The 20,731-nt window shown below is 37.4% G+C and overlaps 1 protein-coding gene across 4 annotated transcripts in view; it reads right to left on the bottom strand.

Annotated features, from left to right (window-relative positions):
• PLEKHH2 (pleckstrin homology, MyTH4 and FERM domain containing H2) overlaps positions 1–20,319 on the bottom strand; it is a 55,444-nt gene extending 35,125 nt beyond the window's left edge. The window contains exons 1-5 of one of the 4 annotated variants that reach the window (XM_014883164.2): positions 20,236–20,319; positions 15,840–15,969; positions 1,689–1,751; positions 557–706; positions 21–104 (exon numbers count right to left, since the gene is read on the bottom strand). In XM_014883164.2, the coding sequence (XP_014738650.2) occupies positions 21–104; positions 557–706; positions 1,689–1,751; positions 15,840–15,969; positions 20,236–20,315 (507 nt within the window). In that variant the 5' untranslated portion in view covers positions 20,316–20,319. Of the gene's footprint in view, positions 1–20; positions 105–556; positions 707–1,688; positions 1,752–15,839; positions 15,970–20,235 lie in introns of those variants that run through there. The other 3 variants (XM_088161235.1, XM_088161236.1, XM_014883166.2) reach the window with 3 other exon arrangements.
• Positions 20,320–20,731: the final 412 nt, after the last annotated feature.

The raw sequence follows: 20,731 nt of genomic DNA, 5'->3' as shown, positions 1-20,731 counted from the left end.
GATTGTAGCAAGAGTTATACCTCATGAAGCTTGACTGTCACCCATTCTTTTATTTTAGCTGCTTTTTCTTCTATGATTTTTGCTTCTTGCAGTCTTATTTGCTTCTGGAAAAAATTGACATATAAGCATATTTTTCACTGAGTAATATAATCTGCCTGAGTAGTATCTTCAGACACAAATCCTAAGATTGCTTGAAATAATTCGGACTCCTGGGTAATACATGGTGATTTTTAAAAAATGAGGAATAGGGACTTCACAGAGGCTGCTATTCCTCTTTTACTCTAGTAAAAATGAAAGCTCTTCAGGGGGGACAGCGAAGAGGGAGATCATATTTCCTCTCTTAAAAGTCAGATGTTCTTTCAGTGGAAGCCAGAGCATAATGTGAAAAGGAATAAACTTTATTCCAATTATATATTTCCAATGGGAACCTCTTTAATCAAACAACAGAAATAATGCTAAACTCTTCTGTCCTCTATTGGTCTAAATTTTTATTTTCTTTTTGTGTAATTAAAAAGGGAATTGGATGTTTCTCTTTTGTAACACCATTATTCCTAACCTGTTCTTCAAGTTGTTGCTCCAATTTTTGTATTATATCGTTTTTATCTTGTATCAGGATCTCCAGATCTTGACATCTCTTATACAACCTGGTTTCTGATTCACTTGTTTGAACATTTGCTGCTTTTAATTTCTCTTCCATGATCTGTACCTATTTGGGAAGTCAAATACAAAAATTTAAGGAACATAACACTCCAAGTCAAAGGTAGTAATTTAATCACAAAATAAACTGAAAATTGCCTCCACTCTTAAGATTCAAGACAACTCTGCAAAGTTTTGAAGCCTATTTGACATTTCATTATGTGTCCCCGTGCATTTAATACCAACAGGACTGGCAAAACACTGGATTTTACACAGATTTTGTTAGTATCTATGAGACGCTTCTGGTTTTGTAACACACAAGCTTTTAGAAAACAGGAGCATGGGAAGAATGCAATTTATCTACAGGGAGCTGTAAACAATGTTTTAATAAATAAACAATTGCACACTGTAAAAAACCCCAGCAAATTATCAGTAGCATTCTAAAAAATTGCTTAAAAATACTTGGCTTGTAGTCAGGAATTTTTTCTAACTCCAAATTAGTACATGAACATTTTTCAGTCTTATAATTTTCTGTTTCTGTCTGTCTCACAGTAAGATATGAGGAATGTTTCAGGGATACCAGAGGTACGTTCATAAAATACCTACACTAGCTAAATCTGCCATTTGGGGCCAAAAGGCAACTTTGGTTAAATATTTAGCCATGATCTCGTTCTGTAAATGATGTAACTTCTACAAGAGGAACAAACAACACAGAACAGTTCTATTTAGAGGCTGTTTTGGGTAGTCTCCTTTTATTTTCTTACAGATCTTCTAAAACAGGTCATTGTTTCCTCTCTCTTTTGTTTCCACGTGCATCACATATCAAAGACTTATGAGGCATCAATGAAGAAGCTCATTACATGTATCTACTTTTGATTTGTGATGTTGGCTTTGACTTTATTGAACTGAACTGAATAGTGAGCAAAGAAAGGTGTTAGAACTCTCCATTAAGACAAGTCAATAGACTTGAAAAGAAACTGCCTCCTCAAAATTTCACCTCATTAGAGTACCACATGCACACAGCTAGTGGAGATATTTATTCCATTTATTACCTGCTGAAATGCTCTCTCTGCTTGACGATCAGCATCTATAACTTGCTTCTCAAGCTGCTGCATCTGTAAATGCATAAAAACATACAGTTAAATGGCCATGCCTTCTGCCCCTCATCAGAAAAATGTATTTTCATGGTCTGTTTTGAAAAGGAAAAGGACACGTGTTGGGCAGGAGCATAAAAATAAAAGGATAAACTGTGTGCCATACTGGGAAAAGAATTCACCATCATGACTGTATTAAAACGTTGTAAATACTCTTCAACAGAAAAAATATATACACCTTTTCTTCATAATTAATTCTCTGGCTGCCATATGACACACTGCTTTTTCTCCCATGCTACCAAGAGCAGAAATTCCTTGGACAATAGTCCTGAAACTTTCCTCATGTCCTTCCAAAAGAGGCAAGATAAGAGGGAACTTGGCTGCTAATCCTTCTGATGTTGATAAAGTCAGTGTTTTGGACAAATATGCAACAAGGACTGTCCCAGACTTCTCCACTGTTGCACGAAAGAAGGCAGGATGTGGCAGAAGGGACACGGTGGCCTCGGGTGCTCCACAGCAGCAGTGGATGAAGACAGAACCAGTTTCCATGGTCACCTCTGACAGGGGGAGACCCTGTTCTCTTACTTGATAGCGATGCCTAATGAATCATGGGCTCAATCTTTGCCCAGGGCCTTGGAAAATCCCTGCATTTTATAGGATTTATTTTGAAGGCTTTCCCAGAAATACAGACAGAAGAGGCCAGAAAGATATACTTTACATTTTGTTAAGAGCTCTCTTGTCTGGTTTTGCTGACCTTTTTTATAAAGTAAGGCCTGGTTTGAAGTAACACTTGAAAGTTCGTAAGATATTCCATGACTTAAGGACTTAGTGGTTCTCAGGAAATATCTACATAAGACCTCAGTTCATCTGAAGAGAATGAAAGCTCAAATAATTAATACTGCCATACTCAGTATTCAGCTTGAAAATTGCTCTAAGAAAAGCATATGATGCAAGTAATGCAAATGAAACCCATTTATTCCTTCTTCAGTTTACTGCATGGTTTTAAAATAATCAGTTTCATCCTGTCCTGTTTGTACTTAATTTCTGGCATCTTTCAGTTTCTTTTTCACTCTCCATCTCTTTTTTTCTCTTCCCAGTTATACTGCTAATAACATGAAACATTTAGCACCATATCCATACAAGGCCAGAGTCATCATTTCCTATCAATCAGTTACTGAAAAGGGAGAAAATGAGTTTTCACTAACAGAAAAAAAAAGCTGTGACTCACCTTCCAGTACTTTCTCATACAATACACAACCCCAAAGTCTACATCATAATAATACCACAGCACACCACTGATACAAGAGTAACAAACATTTCACAATCCACGTGGTTGGTCAGGTCCCCAGTGAGCTGTTTTGCGAGAACACTTCTAAGATCTTCCCAGTCATTCATTTGCCAGATGGACAGGGAGATAAGCCTTCTTTGTTCCTCTCTGGCCACATGAATTTAATTTCATATTTAAATGACCTCATGTTAAGTTTTTAACTTTGAGTTTCGTTTCTAGAATTTTGGCTTTTAAGGTTACTTTCCATCTGGCTTTTTGGTTTTACATTCAAAAACAGAAGTTTGGCTTGCAAGACTCACTTTAATATAATTTTTCAGACGTTTATTTTTTAGTGAGTTGCGATTCAGAAACTGAAGTTATTTCTGAATACATGGTCAGCTAACATTCCACTGTAGTAAAGGCACTGTGCTAAACATAATGGAAGTGCAGGTACTAATAATGAACTTATACTCTATAATGTTCTGACTCAATTAATAGTATGACAGAAAACTATTAATATTATGACAGAAAACTTCAGATACTTATATTGTGAAATTCACTGATGAGTAGCAACTTATTCATCAGCTTTCACAGGCAATTTGTAAATGCATGGCAGCAACTGGCAATTTATTTATGTCCCATAAGTTAAGGTCATTTCATCTGTAAGGCAGTATCAGAAATGTCACAGATTTAGTAAATGGAATTAAAACCTGAAAATGCTGCTTGCCAAGTTCACCCAGCTGCCACTGCAGCATAACCAGGTCCAGCTTGGCTTAACCCTGCACACAGCTATTCTCTCCAGCAGCATCCAATGATCACTGAGCGACTGCTGCTCTTCCACACAACCATCTGAGTCCCTGCCACGGCTGTGCACTGACACTGCACACTGCACCTCGTGCTAGGAATACACACTGCTGCACAGGGCCAGGAACAGAATCATCCATTAATGCAGACTACTGGGACAAAGAATATGATTTGAATAAAGCTGTTGCTAAGATGAATGTAAAGCCAGGGTCCAAAGAAGCTGAGAGAATACTATCACGCTAAAGATCATTCAGAGATTATAAAGATTATAAAAAAAGTTTGTTTTTGCCTCTTCAATAGTTAACTATTTGAAGAAGTTGTGCTAAGAAGCTTTGTGTGGTCTCACAATATGGGTATGTCAATCAGCTTCTGGCAACAACTAAATGTGAGATTTTATGTACAAAGTCTCTAAAGGGTCTTCAATTTCTTTTAGGAGACTCCTGTTAAAAAAAAAAAGTAATCTGTATTATTCAGCAATGATCAAATATCATGGTTACCAACCATGAACACTTCCATTAAAATTAAATTTGCCAGATTTGCAATAATTTTGGAGTTACCTAATAATTACTAAATGAGTCCTGATTTCCCTATTATTTAGAGTTTATATAGGTTTGTTTTGCAAGGTCTACTGTAACAATAATGAAACTTTAAAAGTATAGTTTTTCCATTTGCATAAATAACCACCAAATGATTTTGCCTGAAAAATTAGATTTACATCTATACTCTGACTGCTTTGCTTGTTTATAAGCCTCTGAAGTTAACCAGAAGAAATGACTACCTTAGAATACTCTGAAGGCTATCAAACTTGTTGGGCAAAAGACTGAAACTATTTCTAAGGTAAGGATTTTTCTTCACAAACAAAACCTAACCTTAAACCTTCTTCTAAAGTGAGTGACAAGTTTCTCAGCAGTAATCACCGCATTACTGAGAGAAGGTGGAAATATGAGACTGGTCGAATATCTAATGGTTTAAATCAAGTCATGCTTTGAACTCATCGAGAATAAAATGCAGTGCTAAATCTTCTTTACCAAAGACTATGAAGGCCAATTCAGACCATGCATTGATAGCTTAAGATCTTCAAATTAAAAAAAAAAAAAAATCCTTAACCTGAGGATGGACGTGGCAGGTAATGACAGCTGTATCCATGCTTAGAGGCAAATATCAAACACAGAACTCTCACCTGTGGCAACATCCTGGATACTGATGACCAACTCTGACTTTATAAAGAACATCATTTGAAAAAAAGAAAGTTCTCTTGAACCAGACCTCTGTCCCACCAACTTCTTTCTATATACACCTCAGCAAATTGCCAGAATCACTGGATCAAAATGTTTTGTATCAGCTGCTGGTGAGACATTGCTCGAATGAACTACAGTCTGTAAAGGATCAACTGACATGAAGTTGGCTTCCCACGAGAAACATGGAGGGCCATCATATTATTGGTACCATTTGGCATGTGAAATATATTTAAGCTTAATTTTCTATTATGTCCTAAATAAAGTTGAAATAATGCCCCAGTTCAACAAACCTCTTGTAAAGAATTGTTCTTGTCACCCGCATTGGATTGGTGTAAATTCAGTAAGAATTATGTTTTGTCATAATCTAAACTGGTTTTTATTTTACAGTCTAAAATATTCAAAAAAATAGATGCATATTGACTAAAGAACACAGGTACAGAGAAACAGATGCTACTTTAACCTACACTTTCTCCTTCTGTCTTTCAGTGAAAAATCCTCTTACAGTTTCCAGAAAACAGATTAGTACATGATGCATCAATTACTGAATTATAGAAAACAGCTTCTATTGTTAGAAACAGATTTGGTTTTAAACTTAGTAAGGAAATAACTTCTCTACATCTGACACTCATCAAATTGAGCTATTTTTGTTCAAACAACAGAGAAATGCCACATGTGAATAAATAGTGAATGCTTTGAAGGAACATGGCAGCAATAAAAACAGAGGTGTACTGCCTTGGGAGGTCTGGACATTGAAGTACAACACACAGTCACTGGGAATTTTGTACAATACACAGTAAAGGGATGCCTGTTCAAGGAAGTTTCGTGGCTGTATTCAGAAATGTTGAACATACATTTTTTTGTGCAAGTAAAGAAATTGTCATTTGAGTAAAGCACATATGACATGAAATCAGCAAAGGATATAAACTCAAAATTCATCACTCACAGATTTCAAAAGTACACCTTTTGTATGCATATACATGTATCTATACTTCCATTTCTATACAGAGATCATTATTCCTGTAGTGCGTATTAGAGAGAAATTACAGCATTAACTTGATAACATTCCTGTTACTTGACATAGCTATTTAATAGTTTTAAAGGGAAACTTTTATTTTAAAAATTAAAATTGTTGTAATCAGTTTCTTTTTGAAATCTAAAAAATTTTTATGTATATGAAAAACTCCTATTTTTTATCCAAGTCAATATTCAACATAATTTATCCCATTCATGCTTGAAATTTACATTATAATCAGTGCATAATACAATGTCTCCTAGTTTTTAATATTATAAAGAACACAGTTGTATCACATAGACTTTTTGGAAATCTTTTTGAAATACATCTTTCTGGAAAAAATACAACCAATTATGAACAAAAAGAAAAGCATCACTTCTCTGTATGTCTTTCAAAACATGTTGATAATAGGTCAAAGTTTTTGAAAAGGAAAAATGAGTTAAAGCCTAATGTTTCTGAACAGTTTGTCAGCTGATGAAATGCAGAACTTCCAGTGATTTGAGAATGGTATGTTTAGAGTCTGTTGTTTTCCTTGCACTTCAGTTTTTCGAATCTTCATCATCAGAAAAGAAAGCCCAAACTATTTGTGGCTGAGAAATAGTGTTCCCCATTAAAAAAAAAAAAAAAAAAAAAAAAAAAAAAAAAAAAAAAAAGAGAGAGAGAGCAGTAAATCTGTCCATTTTTAGATACAGTGAACTACCAGTCCTCACACCACAAAGGACTTACCAAAACCAGAGGCATGGGTATATGGTTGCTTCTACAAATAAATATTAAAAGCAACTGAGGGATAAACACATCTACAACTGTCTTTTAAAGGTGCCAGTACATATAAACAGGTGATGAATACACACAGGCTGGCAACTAGAAGACACTCATCTTTCACATTGAGTAAAAAATATTTTAGAACTGCCTTCTAATAGCAGCTATGAAGACAAAAGATCTGGGGTTTTTGTGTGTGTGTGTGATACTTGGTAATTTATGTGTGAAGTTAATTTATTTAACTTCAAAATGGTTTGAAGAATATACCTGCCAGCTATTCCACAGCTGTCTGACCAAGATTTCCCCTTTGGATTCTATATTCCTAGGTTTGGACCTAAGTATTTCAACAAATCTCTGCACTTCTAGAAGAAAAGTCAGTACTTCTTAAAAGCAAGTAATCTGCTTCTCAATGGCTTTGATGACAATCATTTTTCATGTTTTACAATATTCTGTGCTCAATCATATAAAACCTTGCACATATTTTTTTAGTTAAAAGCAATGGTAAAACTGTTCTAGAAGCATGATTTACTCTTTTCACAAAAAGCTCTCTCTTCTAGTGGTTTAGCTTAGGAAAATACAGTAAAATTCCTCCTAGGTCTGTAATTTATTTATTAAAAAGCTGACTAGGTATGTTCCATCCATATTTTCTAACATTATTCCTTCTGCCTTGACATTTCTTTTCTATGTATTATGTATTCTTTATAAGGGCAGTGGTAGATCTTTATAAGCTACAACAAACTTTAAAATATGACCTAACTAATTAAGCCATATAGACAAAACACCTAAAGAAAGATGTAAAATAAATATACTAACATTTCATTGGAAAAATAAAGAGTAAGATAATTTATAAAGAAGGAATGAGGACATGCCTCGGGGAAAAAATACTTTGTTCTTTATTGAATGATTTTTTTATCCCAAAGAGAATATAATAATTAGTGAGACTTATCTTTAATTGAACAGCTTTGCATCTAACTTAGTAGTAGAAATCCATTTTGTTAAATAACTAGGAAGTGATACTTCAGACCACCTGCACTTATAAAATTAAATATGCTGTCAGTAAAAAATTTATATTTTGGCACAATAGCTTTTCCCTAGAACAATACAAAACCTATGAAAATATTATACAGCTTTTTAGTCCTCAAAATGAAAAACTGCTTTCTGAACCTAATCTTCTTTTTTGTCACAGATCTCCCCAAAAGGGCTAATGCTAAAGGCAAAGTCTCATGGGGCCCAAATGTTCCTTAGGCTACTTACAGACCAAGCATGTGAAATTTTATGGTTTGTTATTCATTCCTATATGAAAAAGAAATTCAGATAAAGAATTAGTCACCTGGATTAAATTAAGAAAGCTACAGCCTTGTATTTCCCTCAGATCCTGCCTGAATGCTCACCTAGGCTATGACTACTGCAACACAGGTTAGTGCTCACAACCTGGCAGTTTGCAAGCTGCCACTTTCCACCTCCTCCATGGTTTTTCTTCTCCCATCTTCTTCATTTTTAATACCAATTAACAGGTAAAAGGCCACAACTCTTCTCATGAACAAAGCACTGTCAACCATTCCTATTTGAATTTGCTGTCTAACCAATTCCTTTTTGTCACACAAGTGTAGGAAGTGTAAAAACAATTTGATTCTTTGATGTCAAAGTTACACACCACACATAGACACACAGCCACTTCTGCAGATGACCAGCAGTTCTACAATTTGCATATGCAGAACCACAGTCCTGTTCATTTCTCACTACAGCAACTTCTGGCTCTGCTTTCCTAGGTAGGCCAAAGTCACTTCTTAATTGCAAGCCTCTCTTACTTCTCCTTTTTATAAACTCAGCTCATTCCTATCGACTGTGCTTAGCACAAAAGTCTTTCCTTAGAACGAAATGAAACCTCCAAAAATTATCAGTCTCTATTTGCTCAGTTTCCAAAATGAAAAAAAAAGCTCAAAATTTCTGTTGCTCTCCTTGATGAGACCAGTTTTACCAGTGAGTTATTTTACTTCTTTCAAGTTAGTTTCAATACTTAAACATGATTGTAAGAATTGTTTAGCTCAAAGGGTTTTCTAGTGGTCATTAAATGAGTGAAAAGCACCTATGAAAAAAACAATCACATCTCAGTTGCATTCATTGTAGTAAAATGAATGATTTCTTTGGGAAACGATATAACTTAAAAATGTAAAACAGAAAAGCCCAGAGAGGGAACTCTTCCAGAACTGGTAGTCTAGGACATGTGCCAGCAAACATACAGATTTAAAAATGTTAAATTCAGCAGTGGGATTTCAGGAGGCAGTGTAGTGAAGGACAATTAAGTAGCATGTAATAAACCACTAGGAAATTCTCTCTTTCTGGCAGTCATCTTTCCCAACTGAGATCTTGTCTTGATAGTTAAATTGCAGAGACACAAACATAAATTAGGCAGATGGCCACTCTTAGCACAGGCATTATCATAGTATTCAAAATCTTGAAAGGACTGAAGATACTGTTCAGTAAGAGGGAAGAAGGTACCAAAGCTCTTTGGCAGGCAAGGAAAAAGAAATCTCATATAGTACTTCACATGAAAAAGACAAACATATCAAGAACTGGTTGTTCATCTACTTTGTTTTGTACTGATCACTGTACTGCAATTGTGGAAATTCTGCTACCTGTGTCTCACTGAATTGTGGCTTCTGATTAGAGTCACATGAGCAGCCACCTGAAACAGGACATGCCACTGCCTGAGAGGTGATGACTTGAGAAACAAAGGTACCACTCACAGCCAGCATTTTAAAAAAGAAAACTTGATTGAAACTGAATTTATTCATGACATTGAAGTGTATAGGACACTTTGGAAACCCATAGTAAAGGAGTAAGAGATTCCAGAAATATATATAAAGCAGCATGTTGCACTTTAAAGACATGTAATTAAAGCAAGAAAGTACACTCCCAGAGAATGAAAATTAAATGAGGTAGAAGAGTTCTTACCATCAAAAATAGAGAAAAAAGTTTGGTAGCTCCTATAAGTGAAATGCTAAATAAGTATTAGATTGGCTAAGGACCCACTATCACAGTTTCCACAACTTCATCAACTTCCCCATATCAGGTGGGCTGGAACAGAAGTGAATACCACCAGAGAGGAGCTATTAATCCTCCCAGCAAAGGCTGTGCTCTTCATGCCATTACCCAGCTATGCCTCTACAACAACAGCTAATTTATTGCTTCCTGAGTTCTCTTTTTTTTTTTTTTTTCCATTTTCAACCTCCTTAGAAAGAATGCAGTTTTAAGATGTACAAAACCAGAAAAAAACAAAAAAAAAATCTCCACCATTTTAAAAAGGCATAGCATAAACTTAGTAATAGACAAGGGATAAAAATTAAACTATAAGAAACGTGTAGGTATTAAAAAGGTATAAACAAACCTACTCTCTATTCAGATAAACTTTTATTCTCCTTAACTCTCCTTGCTTTCTTCAATTTGTGCATTCATAATTGCAACTGAATTATTCCCCACAATGAAAAGATTTTTAAGGACAACTAAATATTTTAAAATAACCTTCACCTGAATAATTTTTGTTCAATTGTATTCTGCTCCTCTTTACCCTTCATAATCCTTTGATTGCAAATGGAAATACTCATTGTGCTTTTTTACAATTTTTATATTGGCAATGACTGTGTAAGTCCAATGTGTTACTGACTTTTCCTCTAAAAACATTAAACATGAAATTGCCATGCCAGAGATAACAAAAAGGATTGCATCTGCTTCATTTTCAAATGTCAAATGAAATACCATAAACAGGACTGTGAAAGGAATAAAAATATAGTGGGACATGGATTTAGCTGTTGGCTTGTAAGATAAAGTCCAAAATGTGTTATGCTTTGGAATATACTGAAAATGGCATTTAGCCTAAAAATTTATTATAATTCAATTTTCATAATCTGTTCAGAAAGTAAAAATAATACTACATTTGTGATGTACACACTCATTGCCAGCTGGGCATGTATACAGAGAATATCCAAGTGGAAGGTTAAAACAACATACATATGAAAAGAATTCTCTCTCATAATCATTTATATTTGTTGAAAACCACTTAAAGCATAACATAATGACCCTCAACACTGCAGGATACAAACCTGGAGACATTCATAGGATGGTTGAGTATTACTGGACAGCCCATAAAGCAGCATTTGGATTTGTGCCATATTCAGTCCTTATGGGGTCTGATGAAATTCAGTGGAGGCTGCCCAAGTGGGAATTTAACACAGCTATGTAGTTGGTAGGAAGAACATCAACTTTATACCTCATGTTGCATGTATATTCTAGGTGAAAAATGCACTGTGAAAAGAATGAAGGTCACCAACTTGTCCTGTGACTTGAAATGCCAGCTGGAAGCTAAACTTGCAGTAGAAACATGTAATCTTTTACTCCACAAAGGTTTTTTTTGTAAACTCTTCACATACGTAAGACTCAAGCTGCATTAAAATACAGGCTTCTGCTTAAAGCTCAGTTTCACAGCCATCCTAAATTTGGCATACTAGGATACTTTCTAACATCATTCCTTAAATTCCTGTAAAGACCTCTCCCACTTACAGCAGCAGCTTCTGCTTAAAACTTCAACAAGGTCTCTTTCTTTGCACGTTAGATTTATAAATATAGACTCTTTACTTGGCAAAATGAAAAAATATTAAAAACAAACAACAGGGAATGGATTAAGTTTTCTAAAACATTGTATATTCCCTTGCTTCTCTCTCTTCTCCTCAAGTTCAGTAAAAAATTTAAGCTCTGGTAGCTGTACTGCTGCAACACATTTAAAAGGCAAATTTCTCAAACTCTTCAACTGAGTTTCAAGGATGACCACTTCCTAAACTTACAGAACACAGTAAATACTCTGTTTTTCTGAATCACGACACACGTGAGAATAATATACTCAAGACTTTTCATGTTAATTCTTCATTTATTTGCAGGGACACTATTAAATAAAATAACTTTGCAAAGGTATTTGATTTCTGGTGTATAAGAAAAGTACTTTAATTAATCCAGCCTGAATACATTTACGGGTTCACACAGATCCTGCACAAATACTGGAAATGACTAGATTCAAGATATCCCTTATACAACAAATGTAAGGGGAAGAGCCCAATGGCAGTTTCTGGCAAGTTTTACACATAGGTGTAAAGGATGTAAACTCCTTTCCCTGATCCTTGGTCTTGAAGAGACACCTCTCAAACACAGGCAGAGGAGGAAGGCTGGAGAATTACCCCCAATCCATTTCTCTTGTCTTCCTCTACAGACTCCCTGTTTTTGTCACAGTATCATTCCTACTCTGTTTACTACAATTACACAGTATAATACCCACAGGGTTTTACGTCTGTCACACCACAGTGCAGTGAATTTGTTGCTGCTTTGAAGTGGAACACTGCTGCTATTGTTCAATGTTTCAGTACACATTTCATAGTGTAGAGATGATTGTAAACAAAACCACGAATAAAAGCTGGTGCTAATCAAAGTAAGAATGAGAATTATTTCTGAGCTTTGCCAATGTGCTTCATTCTACAACAAGTAACAAATCCAGAAAGTACCTAAAAAGCCTGATATCAGATGCATTATTCTTTTGTCATTAGTATCAGGATGACCATCAACTGCTGGCCAATTGGGTCTTCATTGCTCACTTTACTATTTTCCAAACATATTTTTGAGTAACAATTCCATGCAATTCAACTTCAAACTAGTGTGGGTGTATCTTTCCTTTAACCAATTCTGAGAACTGTCTGTATAATTTCAAAAATTAAAACGTGAAAAAATAATTACTGGGTTATTGCCAAATGAAACCAACTCAGAAATACATACAAAGACTTTATTGCCCATTTTGAAAATGGTTGCTTTTGAATTGTGCTAAATTGCTAAATTTGCAGATGAATACGATCAAATTTTATTAAGCTGTGACCAGACTTTGATACACGTCCCAACTGAATTCCAGTCTGTGAGTGAAAGATTCGTATTAAAAAGTCAAAGTGGCACAGTAAGGAGAAGGATCATTTTTCATGAAGTCTGCTAATGCTCTGCTCTGGAGAGCATTATGTCGAATTATCCCAACTGAACACCTGTTGGACCCCTGGTCTTCAACAGAAAATGTTTCTCCCATATAACTCCTGTAATCACTGCTTTTTCTAAAATTTCTGAGAAAGGTAAGGCAAACTAAAACAAGAGGGCAGTAACATAACAAGTTTTGAAGATTTTTTAATCTATTTCAGAGTAATATTTCTCACAGATTAGAATTTGCCTTTGAATAAGTTTTTTTGAGCACGGTGCTGAAGACTTGTGGTTTTCTCCATCTTACTCTGGAGTTTTTTATGTTGATATTTGATTATTATATGATTATGCATACATTGCTATGAATTTAAGAGGGTATTACAGTTAGGAGCCTGTAAATGCAAACTGTAAATGAACAAAGTGAAATGTCAAATAGCAAGCATTCAAATTTCTCAAATCTTTTTTTAAACTTACATAGTTTTGCGAAGGTGCTGTTCATCAATCTTAACTTTTTGGTTGCCAAAACTACAATCAGCAGCAGCCACATAAAACTTGGTAGTAATGGCTGCTAGAAGATGGCCAGCAAAGTCATGTCCAGCGTTCAGCCACTTTCCATCCCAAAATGCAGTGACCCAAACGGGGTAAAGAGACAAAACAGGTATCTCTGACCTAACAGCTCTGAGTGTGTAAGCATCCAATGATCTGCTGTTCCAGCAGCCAGGATTGTACTCTTGGATGGATATTCTCCCCCAAGACTGGTGATAATAACTTGCTCATCTTTGAGCCTTGCTAATTACAATGACAGGCACAGGTAGTTCTCCTTTTTCAGTTTTTTTTTTTTTTTTTTTTTAGTTCTTAAATGGCATTTCAAAGGATGGCTTTTGCACAGTTTGTTATTCTTCACAAACCTAATATTCTGCAATACCTCTTCAATAAGAGTTTGCCATACAGAAAAACTGCAGGATTAGGAAAAAAATTAAGAGTTTTCAACTACACTGCTTTCTAACAGCAATATTTTTAGCTATGCCAAAGCAGAACTACTTTGAGTACTAACTATAAGAATACAATTTCAGTGGAATTTAGTACTATGAAAAATGTTTTTTATCAGAAGTTCTTTTGTATTGCTGTAAATTTTCATGCCTACTCAATAAAATAAGTCTAATACAGAAAATACTAAATTTCTTTATTCCATTTTTTTTCCATCTCAAATTGAGGTTGGGTGCCTCCACAGAACAAATAAGGCCATGAAGAGATAAAATGAATAGTAATAAATTGCCAAATTTTATTCAGTCAAGAACTGGACGACATAGTTGAACCAACTATTGATCTGTAAGTCTGATGACTGTAGTAAGCAAATCAGTAGAAGATATAACAGCAAAATTAGGGTGTATGTGAAAAAGCATTACAGGTAGTGTCAAAGTGGCCCTTAAAAAGAGAGGTATTGGCTTACAAAGCTGATGAGGCTTTGAGGGGATCGCCAAGGCTGAAGGATCTGGTTATTATAATTATTTGAATTTTGCAGTGTTTCAAGGAAATAAAAAGCCATGGGATAAGAGGGAATGTCCCTCCATGAATTACAGAAAGGGCTCAATAAAAATATACATTACTGGTTACTTCCTACAGTGACCAGCAGCTATCAGGGGAGAGCTACAGAGACCTCCTGAGGGCTCACTGCTGTTCAAGGGTGACATTTGGTAATGGACACTGAGCAGTGAAGTGACAAAGTTTTTGGTGGTATTTTGTCATTCAAGATAAGACAAGCTCTCTGACAAGCAAGATTTACATGCAAGTCCTTACAAGATTTAGTGGACAGTCAGTAAAATAATAGATGGCACATAACATAGGGATCTGAAGGACTTTGAGTAAGACCCTGGAATTAAGACAGGTATGTCCATGGAAACAGACTCAGTTCTTAATTTTAATTTAGCTGTCAAAGAAAACAATGGTAAGCATTATTAGGAAAGGACTGGAACACATCTGGAACTTAGAACATCATCCAGAGTTCTTTGTAAATACAAAAATATCTGTTTCTTCCTGCTTTAATACTATTTAGCTTTTGCCCCCACCAAAACATAATAAAGTAGGAATGATTCATAAAGGACTAAATGTGGAGATCAAATGTATTTATGGCTTCAAAGGGAGAATGGATAAATCTACAAAAGAGAACCATTAGCTTACATGCAAAAAATAAAAGTATTTTTGCCTACATACTATCAGGTTATCTGAATTTTATTTTATTTTTCTTTAAGGGGAGCAACTGATGGAAAATTTACCTCATAGAAGAGTCACTAAAATAGAACATTTTAATTAGAAATTCACTAAAGTAAATCTTAATTATGACATAGTTCCAATAAATCTCTAAGATTTTTTCTCTTGTACTCTTTTAATTGCCTTACTTTATCAAAATATTACCAGGTAAATAAAATGGTGAAGATTTTGTATTTCAGATATGGATGCAATTACAACTGACTGTTGGGATACACATATTTGATATGTCAAGTGAAATGTTTCTCTATTGAAAAATAAATATTTAAACAATATATTTCAAATTAAATGATACAATATTTTTCAACTTTTTGGATCCAGAGACTTAGATCATGAGCCATGTCTTATAAGAAAATGGAGTCTGATAGATTATATGATTCAATAAAGAATACTGAGGAATATAATACTTCTGGATTTTCTCCATGATAATTTCTGTGTCTTAAATCACATCTTAAATACTTAATAAATGTGTTAAATATTAACATCAGTGTTGTAAAAGTTATTACTGCATACATATCTTTTTCTGCAGGAGTGTTGCCAGCATGCTCTTACTTGAAAATGAACATTTATTGCTGGCAATTCTGATGTGTAAAATTCTTTCACAGCATTAAAACATACATAGTTTCCATATATTTTGTTGTAAAAGGCTATTTTTCTCTTTCTGAAAAAATCTCAGTACTTGTAATCTCAAACCATGACTTGTGATCGACTCCCATAATAAAATAAAATAATTTAAACATCATTAAAATTCATCCCATGAGACCTACCTTTTCTGCTAACAGTTCTCTGATCTTGCTTGCCTGGAGACGAAATTTCATTAACTGTGACTCCAAAGTTAAACATCTTTCCTTCCAGTTTACAGTACCTTCTGGCTCTGAAAGTTCAGCCATATTTATGCTGGAAAAAGAAAGGGAAAAAATCCCCATGTCAAATTCAGTCTGTATTTAATGTCTGACTTTATTTTAATATGCATACTAACCTATTTTATATAAATCTCAAGAATGCCCCCAAATTTTATACAAGTACAGTTTCATAAAACATGGTAAAAATGTTAGTTTTCTGAAGCCCTTTTCATAACTATCAAATTCTGAAATCTGTGTTGATAATATTTAGGTTTATTGTACTTTAATTTCTTTGATTATCCTGTGGCTGCAATTATTTTTCCTTGATAAGCAGAAACACATCTCACATTTTAATCTTCAGTTACTGCATATATCCTTTCTTACTCAGAACTGAGCTTGGCAAATGCCTTACATAGGTGTAACTGCCTGTGAGTTAGTAGCACATTTGGTTTTATGCAAGTTTAATATCTGGCAGACCACTCTTTTAAAAGTCTTTTAAAATTCAGCTTAATCAAATCTCCTTTAAAATTCAATATCCTTAACGAGATGGAAGGGGGAGTTTCTGACTCCAAATGGAAAGGTGGGTGAGCAAATGGTCTCTAATGGACCCCCCATGTGTAAAACAATCTTTTTGCATTAGCTGTTACAGATCTCAGGACATCCTGGTTCAGGCATGTTTCAGGCTCAAATCTGTGCTTCTATCCATATTTAATTGCTCATGCCTTCTGGAAATTAGCCTCAGTGCCCTTCTGGACAAGCATTTCTGGAAAAATTACTCAGGATGAGAGCTGGCTCATCATGGTTTGAGTCTGAGAAGCCAAGAAAATCATCTGTGTGTAAGCAGAAGGACTGGGCTCTGTTGTACCCCAAGTATTTGTAGACAGTTTAATAGAGTAAGTGGAAGGCTGAATGTAACCATTCAGTCCAAGATCCCTTGCTAAGAAAAGGCCTGGCCTTTGCAGGGTTCTGGACACTTAGGTTTGGCTTTAAAAATAAAGCCTAAATAGCTCTGAAGTATCACATTTATCTCAAAAATAATAAACATGTAAAAAACATCATTCAGTGGAAGGCTGCTGGAAGATCACAACAAAGAAAAAAACTACAAGTCATAAGGTTATATTGGATGTTTGTCACCTGAACAGTGGGACACTGACGAGGAAAGGCAAGTAGCCACTGTTTTCAGCATGATGGAGGAGGCTGATACAGGAAGATTGTGGCTAATGCAGATCTCCACACTGCAAGTCCTGACACAGTTAGCCTGGATGAATAAGTGACACCACTGAGAGCCCCCCTCCCATGACTATCCCAGGCCTCCAGAAGCACAGCTTCAAGCACTTCCCTTCCTTCCTGCATCAGAAGAGGCAGCCCCACTTGAAACCCCTCAGCTGGAGACGAAGGTGTGAATTTATCTTCTCCGTTGCTTTTGACAACAGGAAGAAAAAAGGAAAAGCAGCACAAGACAGATCTAATTCATGAGCAAATTCCAAAAAGTCCTTCACTTTTCTTTGCTACAGTAATATTTTCTATTTCTCTTCTAAAGTTTCATGTCTCATGTGATTCTCAAGTTCATTTTAACAGGTGAAAAACGCTGGGTCAAAACCTTCTTTCCTTTCTCATACCCTAAATTCCTTATTTCTTGCATTCCATACCTTAACTTAAAGGAAAGGACAACCATTCCATAAAATGGAAATGCTCCATTTTTTGCTCTTTCTTCCTTTGGTCCTGGAGGCTGGGATTCAAGCTGCTAAGTCAGAGGTTACAACTATCCTTTTTCAGCAATCTCCCACTCAGGAATCCCCATGGAATCACTAGGATTTAAGTACATTATTAAAATAGTTTCCTAAGCCAATCCTACAACACCCACATTCTAAACACAAGCATTTCAGCTGCAGTCCTTCTAGGTGACCAAGGCACCTCTAATGTCTTTTGCCATTCTCTTTTTAAGTTTAGCAGAAAATTCCCTGGACTGTGAGAGAAGCAAGCTGCTCACTGTTGTCCTGTCCCTAATCCATGCTCATCTCTGCTTGTCCAGGATCCCCCTGTCCAAGGGGTGAAGGTGGCACTGCCAAGCAGCAGCTTCTCCTGTTTTGCAGTGAAGAAGTAATTTCAGCTGCAGATTCATCTGAATTCTGCTCTCCTAAGTAATGAGGAGTGGCAACATACTATTAGACTATTTAGGATATTTTAGGCTTTTCCTTTTTATCTAATTGCAGCTACATAAAACAGAAATGGACAAGGCCAACATCTGGTTAACAGTGGGATATTTCAGTGTTTGTGGCAGTGAAAACACAAACGGGTCAAGTAATGAGAGAATTTTTGCTTTTTGGTAGGGCGCAATATTACAGGGTGGAGTTAAAAATGTTTGTCTTTCAACAGACAAAACATTTGAGTAGATGGATTTCTGGCAGTGAACACTGTGTCCAGCCAAGTAGTTTCTCAATGTCCAAACTCATTAATATTCCACTGCATAAACATTATGTATAAAAGGATTGAAAATAACTCTTTTTATTGTGGTTTTTTTTTGCTAGAGATTGTAATAATTTACTTTGTATTTTCCAACGAGCCAATAGGTTCTGGAAATATTTACCGGCACATAAGACACTGTTTACAATTACAGAGTGAATGATCTTACTTAGAATCAATGACTTCCTGTTTCTTGTCTGGTTCCCCAAGGGAGGATAAAAATGAGTTCATCTTCTCTTGGCTTAATAGAGTACTCTGAATCAGCACTCAAACCTACACAGAGTCCGCCCCTTCTTCCTGCTCCAGTTCCCACCGCAAAGCCCTCCATTTCCCCTGAGTCTTAAAAAGTTAAATCTTTTGAAAAGTAAACTAAAAAAGCACACATTAAAACCTTAAGTTCTAATTATGTCATCAAAAATTAATTGAGACAAGTTTGACAAGTCTGGAAAGATTAAATTTGTCTTTTTCATTTTTTAAGTTTATAAACCTCTTTCTAGGCTTCAAGAAGTCAGAATGTCACATTTTACCCAAAGGGATTGATATAATTTCCTTTTCTTTGCCGTCTGCTTGGAAATTATCAAAATACATTTCAGGGGGGAGGGAACAATGTTCTACCTTTTTGAAGAGTGTTAAAAAAATTTACATATTCCTTATCACACTGTCAGTGTTTTCCTCTGTTTTTAACAAAATGCAGTGTTTAACTAAACGCTTCATATTCTGTCTGTATGTTCTGGATGTCCCTTCTCTGCTGGAGAAAGTTTGGAAAGTTCTTCTGTTTCAAGAGGCGTGGGTTAGTGCATAGTGCATTGTGGATTCCCTCCACCATCCTTAAATGTTTACTGGCCTAAATGCATTTGGACCATACTTCTTGAATTTCAAGTCCCTTTCTTCTATTTTTTCATCCAAACTCAAGACTTAAAAATATTTTTGGTGCCATCAAGATTGGACTGGAGAAGGGAAATGATGAGACACAAAGTGGACCTGTGTAGGAATCAAGGAACTCATTCTCAGAGTTGTTGCTGGCCATGGCCCTTACTCACCTCCAAACACTGGTAACTTTATTTTCCATTTGACTCATTTTACATAATTCTATGCTCAAACAAACTTGCCTGCGCTATTTAAAACTTCCCTGAAAATCCAATTTACGACTGCTTTTTCTGCTGCTTCCTAGGTATTGATGAGGTTGTTCCCGTGCAGTGATGCAATCAGCCAGTGCTTGCCCACCCCAGCCCCGGGTGCAGAGCCCCGCAACCCCCCGATTTCAGGGGCCAGGCTGCCCCCTCCCAGCTCACTGCTGCCTGCTCGGCTTCTCAGTGTCAAATGCGTGCAGCACACAAGATTAAAGCACGCAAGATCATTTTATGTCCTTTCCCTGATGACAGCAATTTTTAAGTCGCAGTGTGACACCACACTACGTGCCAATTTAATGTCTTGAAATTCTGAAAGGTAGCCGATCTCAAAAGTATCCTAATTTTGCGCGTTTGTTGTGGAGTTGTGTTGTTCTCTCTCTTCTAGATTTGGGAGGACGGCACGGATGCGGCGCGGCACTGCCAGCGGGACGAGAGAAGCGTGGACCTTACGGGACCTCACGGGACCTCGGGCACGCCAGTCCCCAGCGGCGGGGACACCGCCTGGGGACAGCGCGGGGTCCCGCCGTGACCCGACACCCCGCGGTGATGTGCCCCAGCATCGCCCTCCGCCCCCCGCCGCCCGCCGCTGTCACCCGGGGGCACCGCGCCTGCCGTCCCGCCGCGCCCCCGCCGCCGGCAGCGACCCCCGCCGGGAAGGGCCGGGGGCCGGCCCGGGCGCGGCCCCGCTCGCGAACGGAGGGAAGGGGACAAGGAAAGGGAGGTCAGACCTGGCCGGCCGTGGCTCGCCGCGCCGGGCGCCGTCCGGGCTGTGGGCGCTGCCCGCGCCCCTCGGCGCCCGCCCCACCATCCCCGCGGCGAGCGGCGCGGCCGCCTGAGCGACGGCCGAGGCGGCCACTGAGCAGCGGGGCCGCCCCCGCGGGGCGCCCGGGCGGGGCTTGCGCGGCTCTGCGGCCCCGGCAGCCGGCGGGAGGAGCGGCCCCGAGCCGGGGGCCCTTCCCGGGCCGGCCCTGCCGCCGGGATGCGCTCCCGGGGCCGCCGCCTCCCCCGCGTGCTCCGGCCCCGACGGCGTCCCGGGGAGGGGACCCGGCTGGAGGCTGGAGGGCTTCGAGGGCAAGGCTGGCCGAGAGGTCACAGGAGGAGACGGCCTGCCCGTACCCCTTTCCCATCGCCGTTTTTAAAGTTTCTTTGTGAATTAGACGTTTTTTCCTCTTAGTTTCGGAGACGATGTTAGGAAAAAGCATCCACTTACTGTGCAGTTCCTCG

This window comes from Sturnus vulgaris, chromosome 3 (assembly GCF_052056855.1).
Source record: "Sturnus vulgaris isolate bStuVul1 chromosome 3, bStuVul1.hap1, whole genome shotgun sequence".
NCBI classification, from domain to species: Eukaryota; Metazoa; Chordata; class Aves; order Passeriformes; family Sturnidae; genus Sturnus; species Sturnus vulgaris.
The sequence above is the reverse complement of the archived record's forward strand: the minus strand, read 5'-3'. Positions and strand labels throughout refer to the sequence as shown.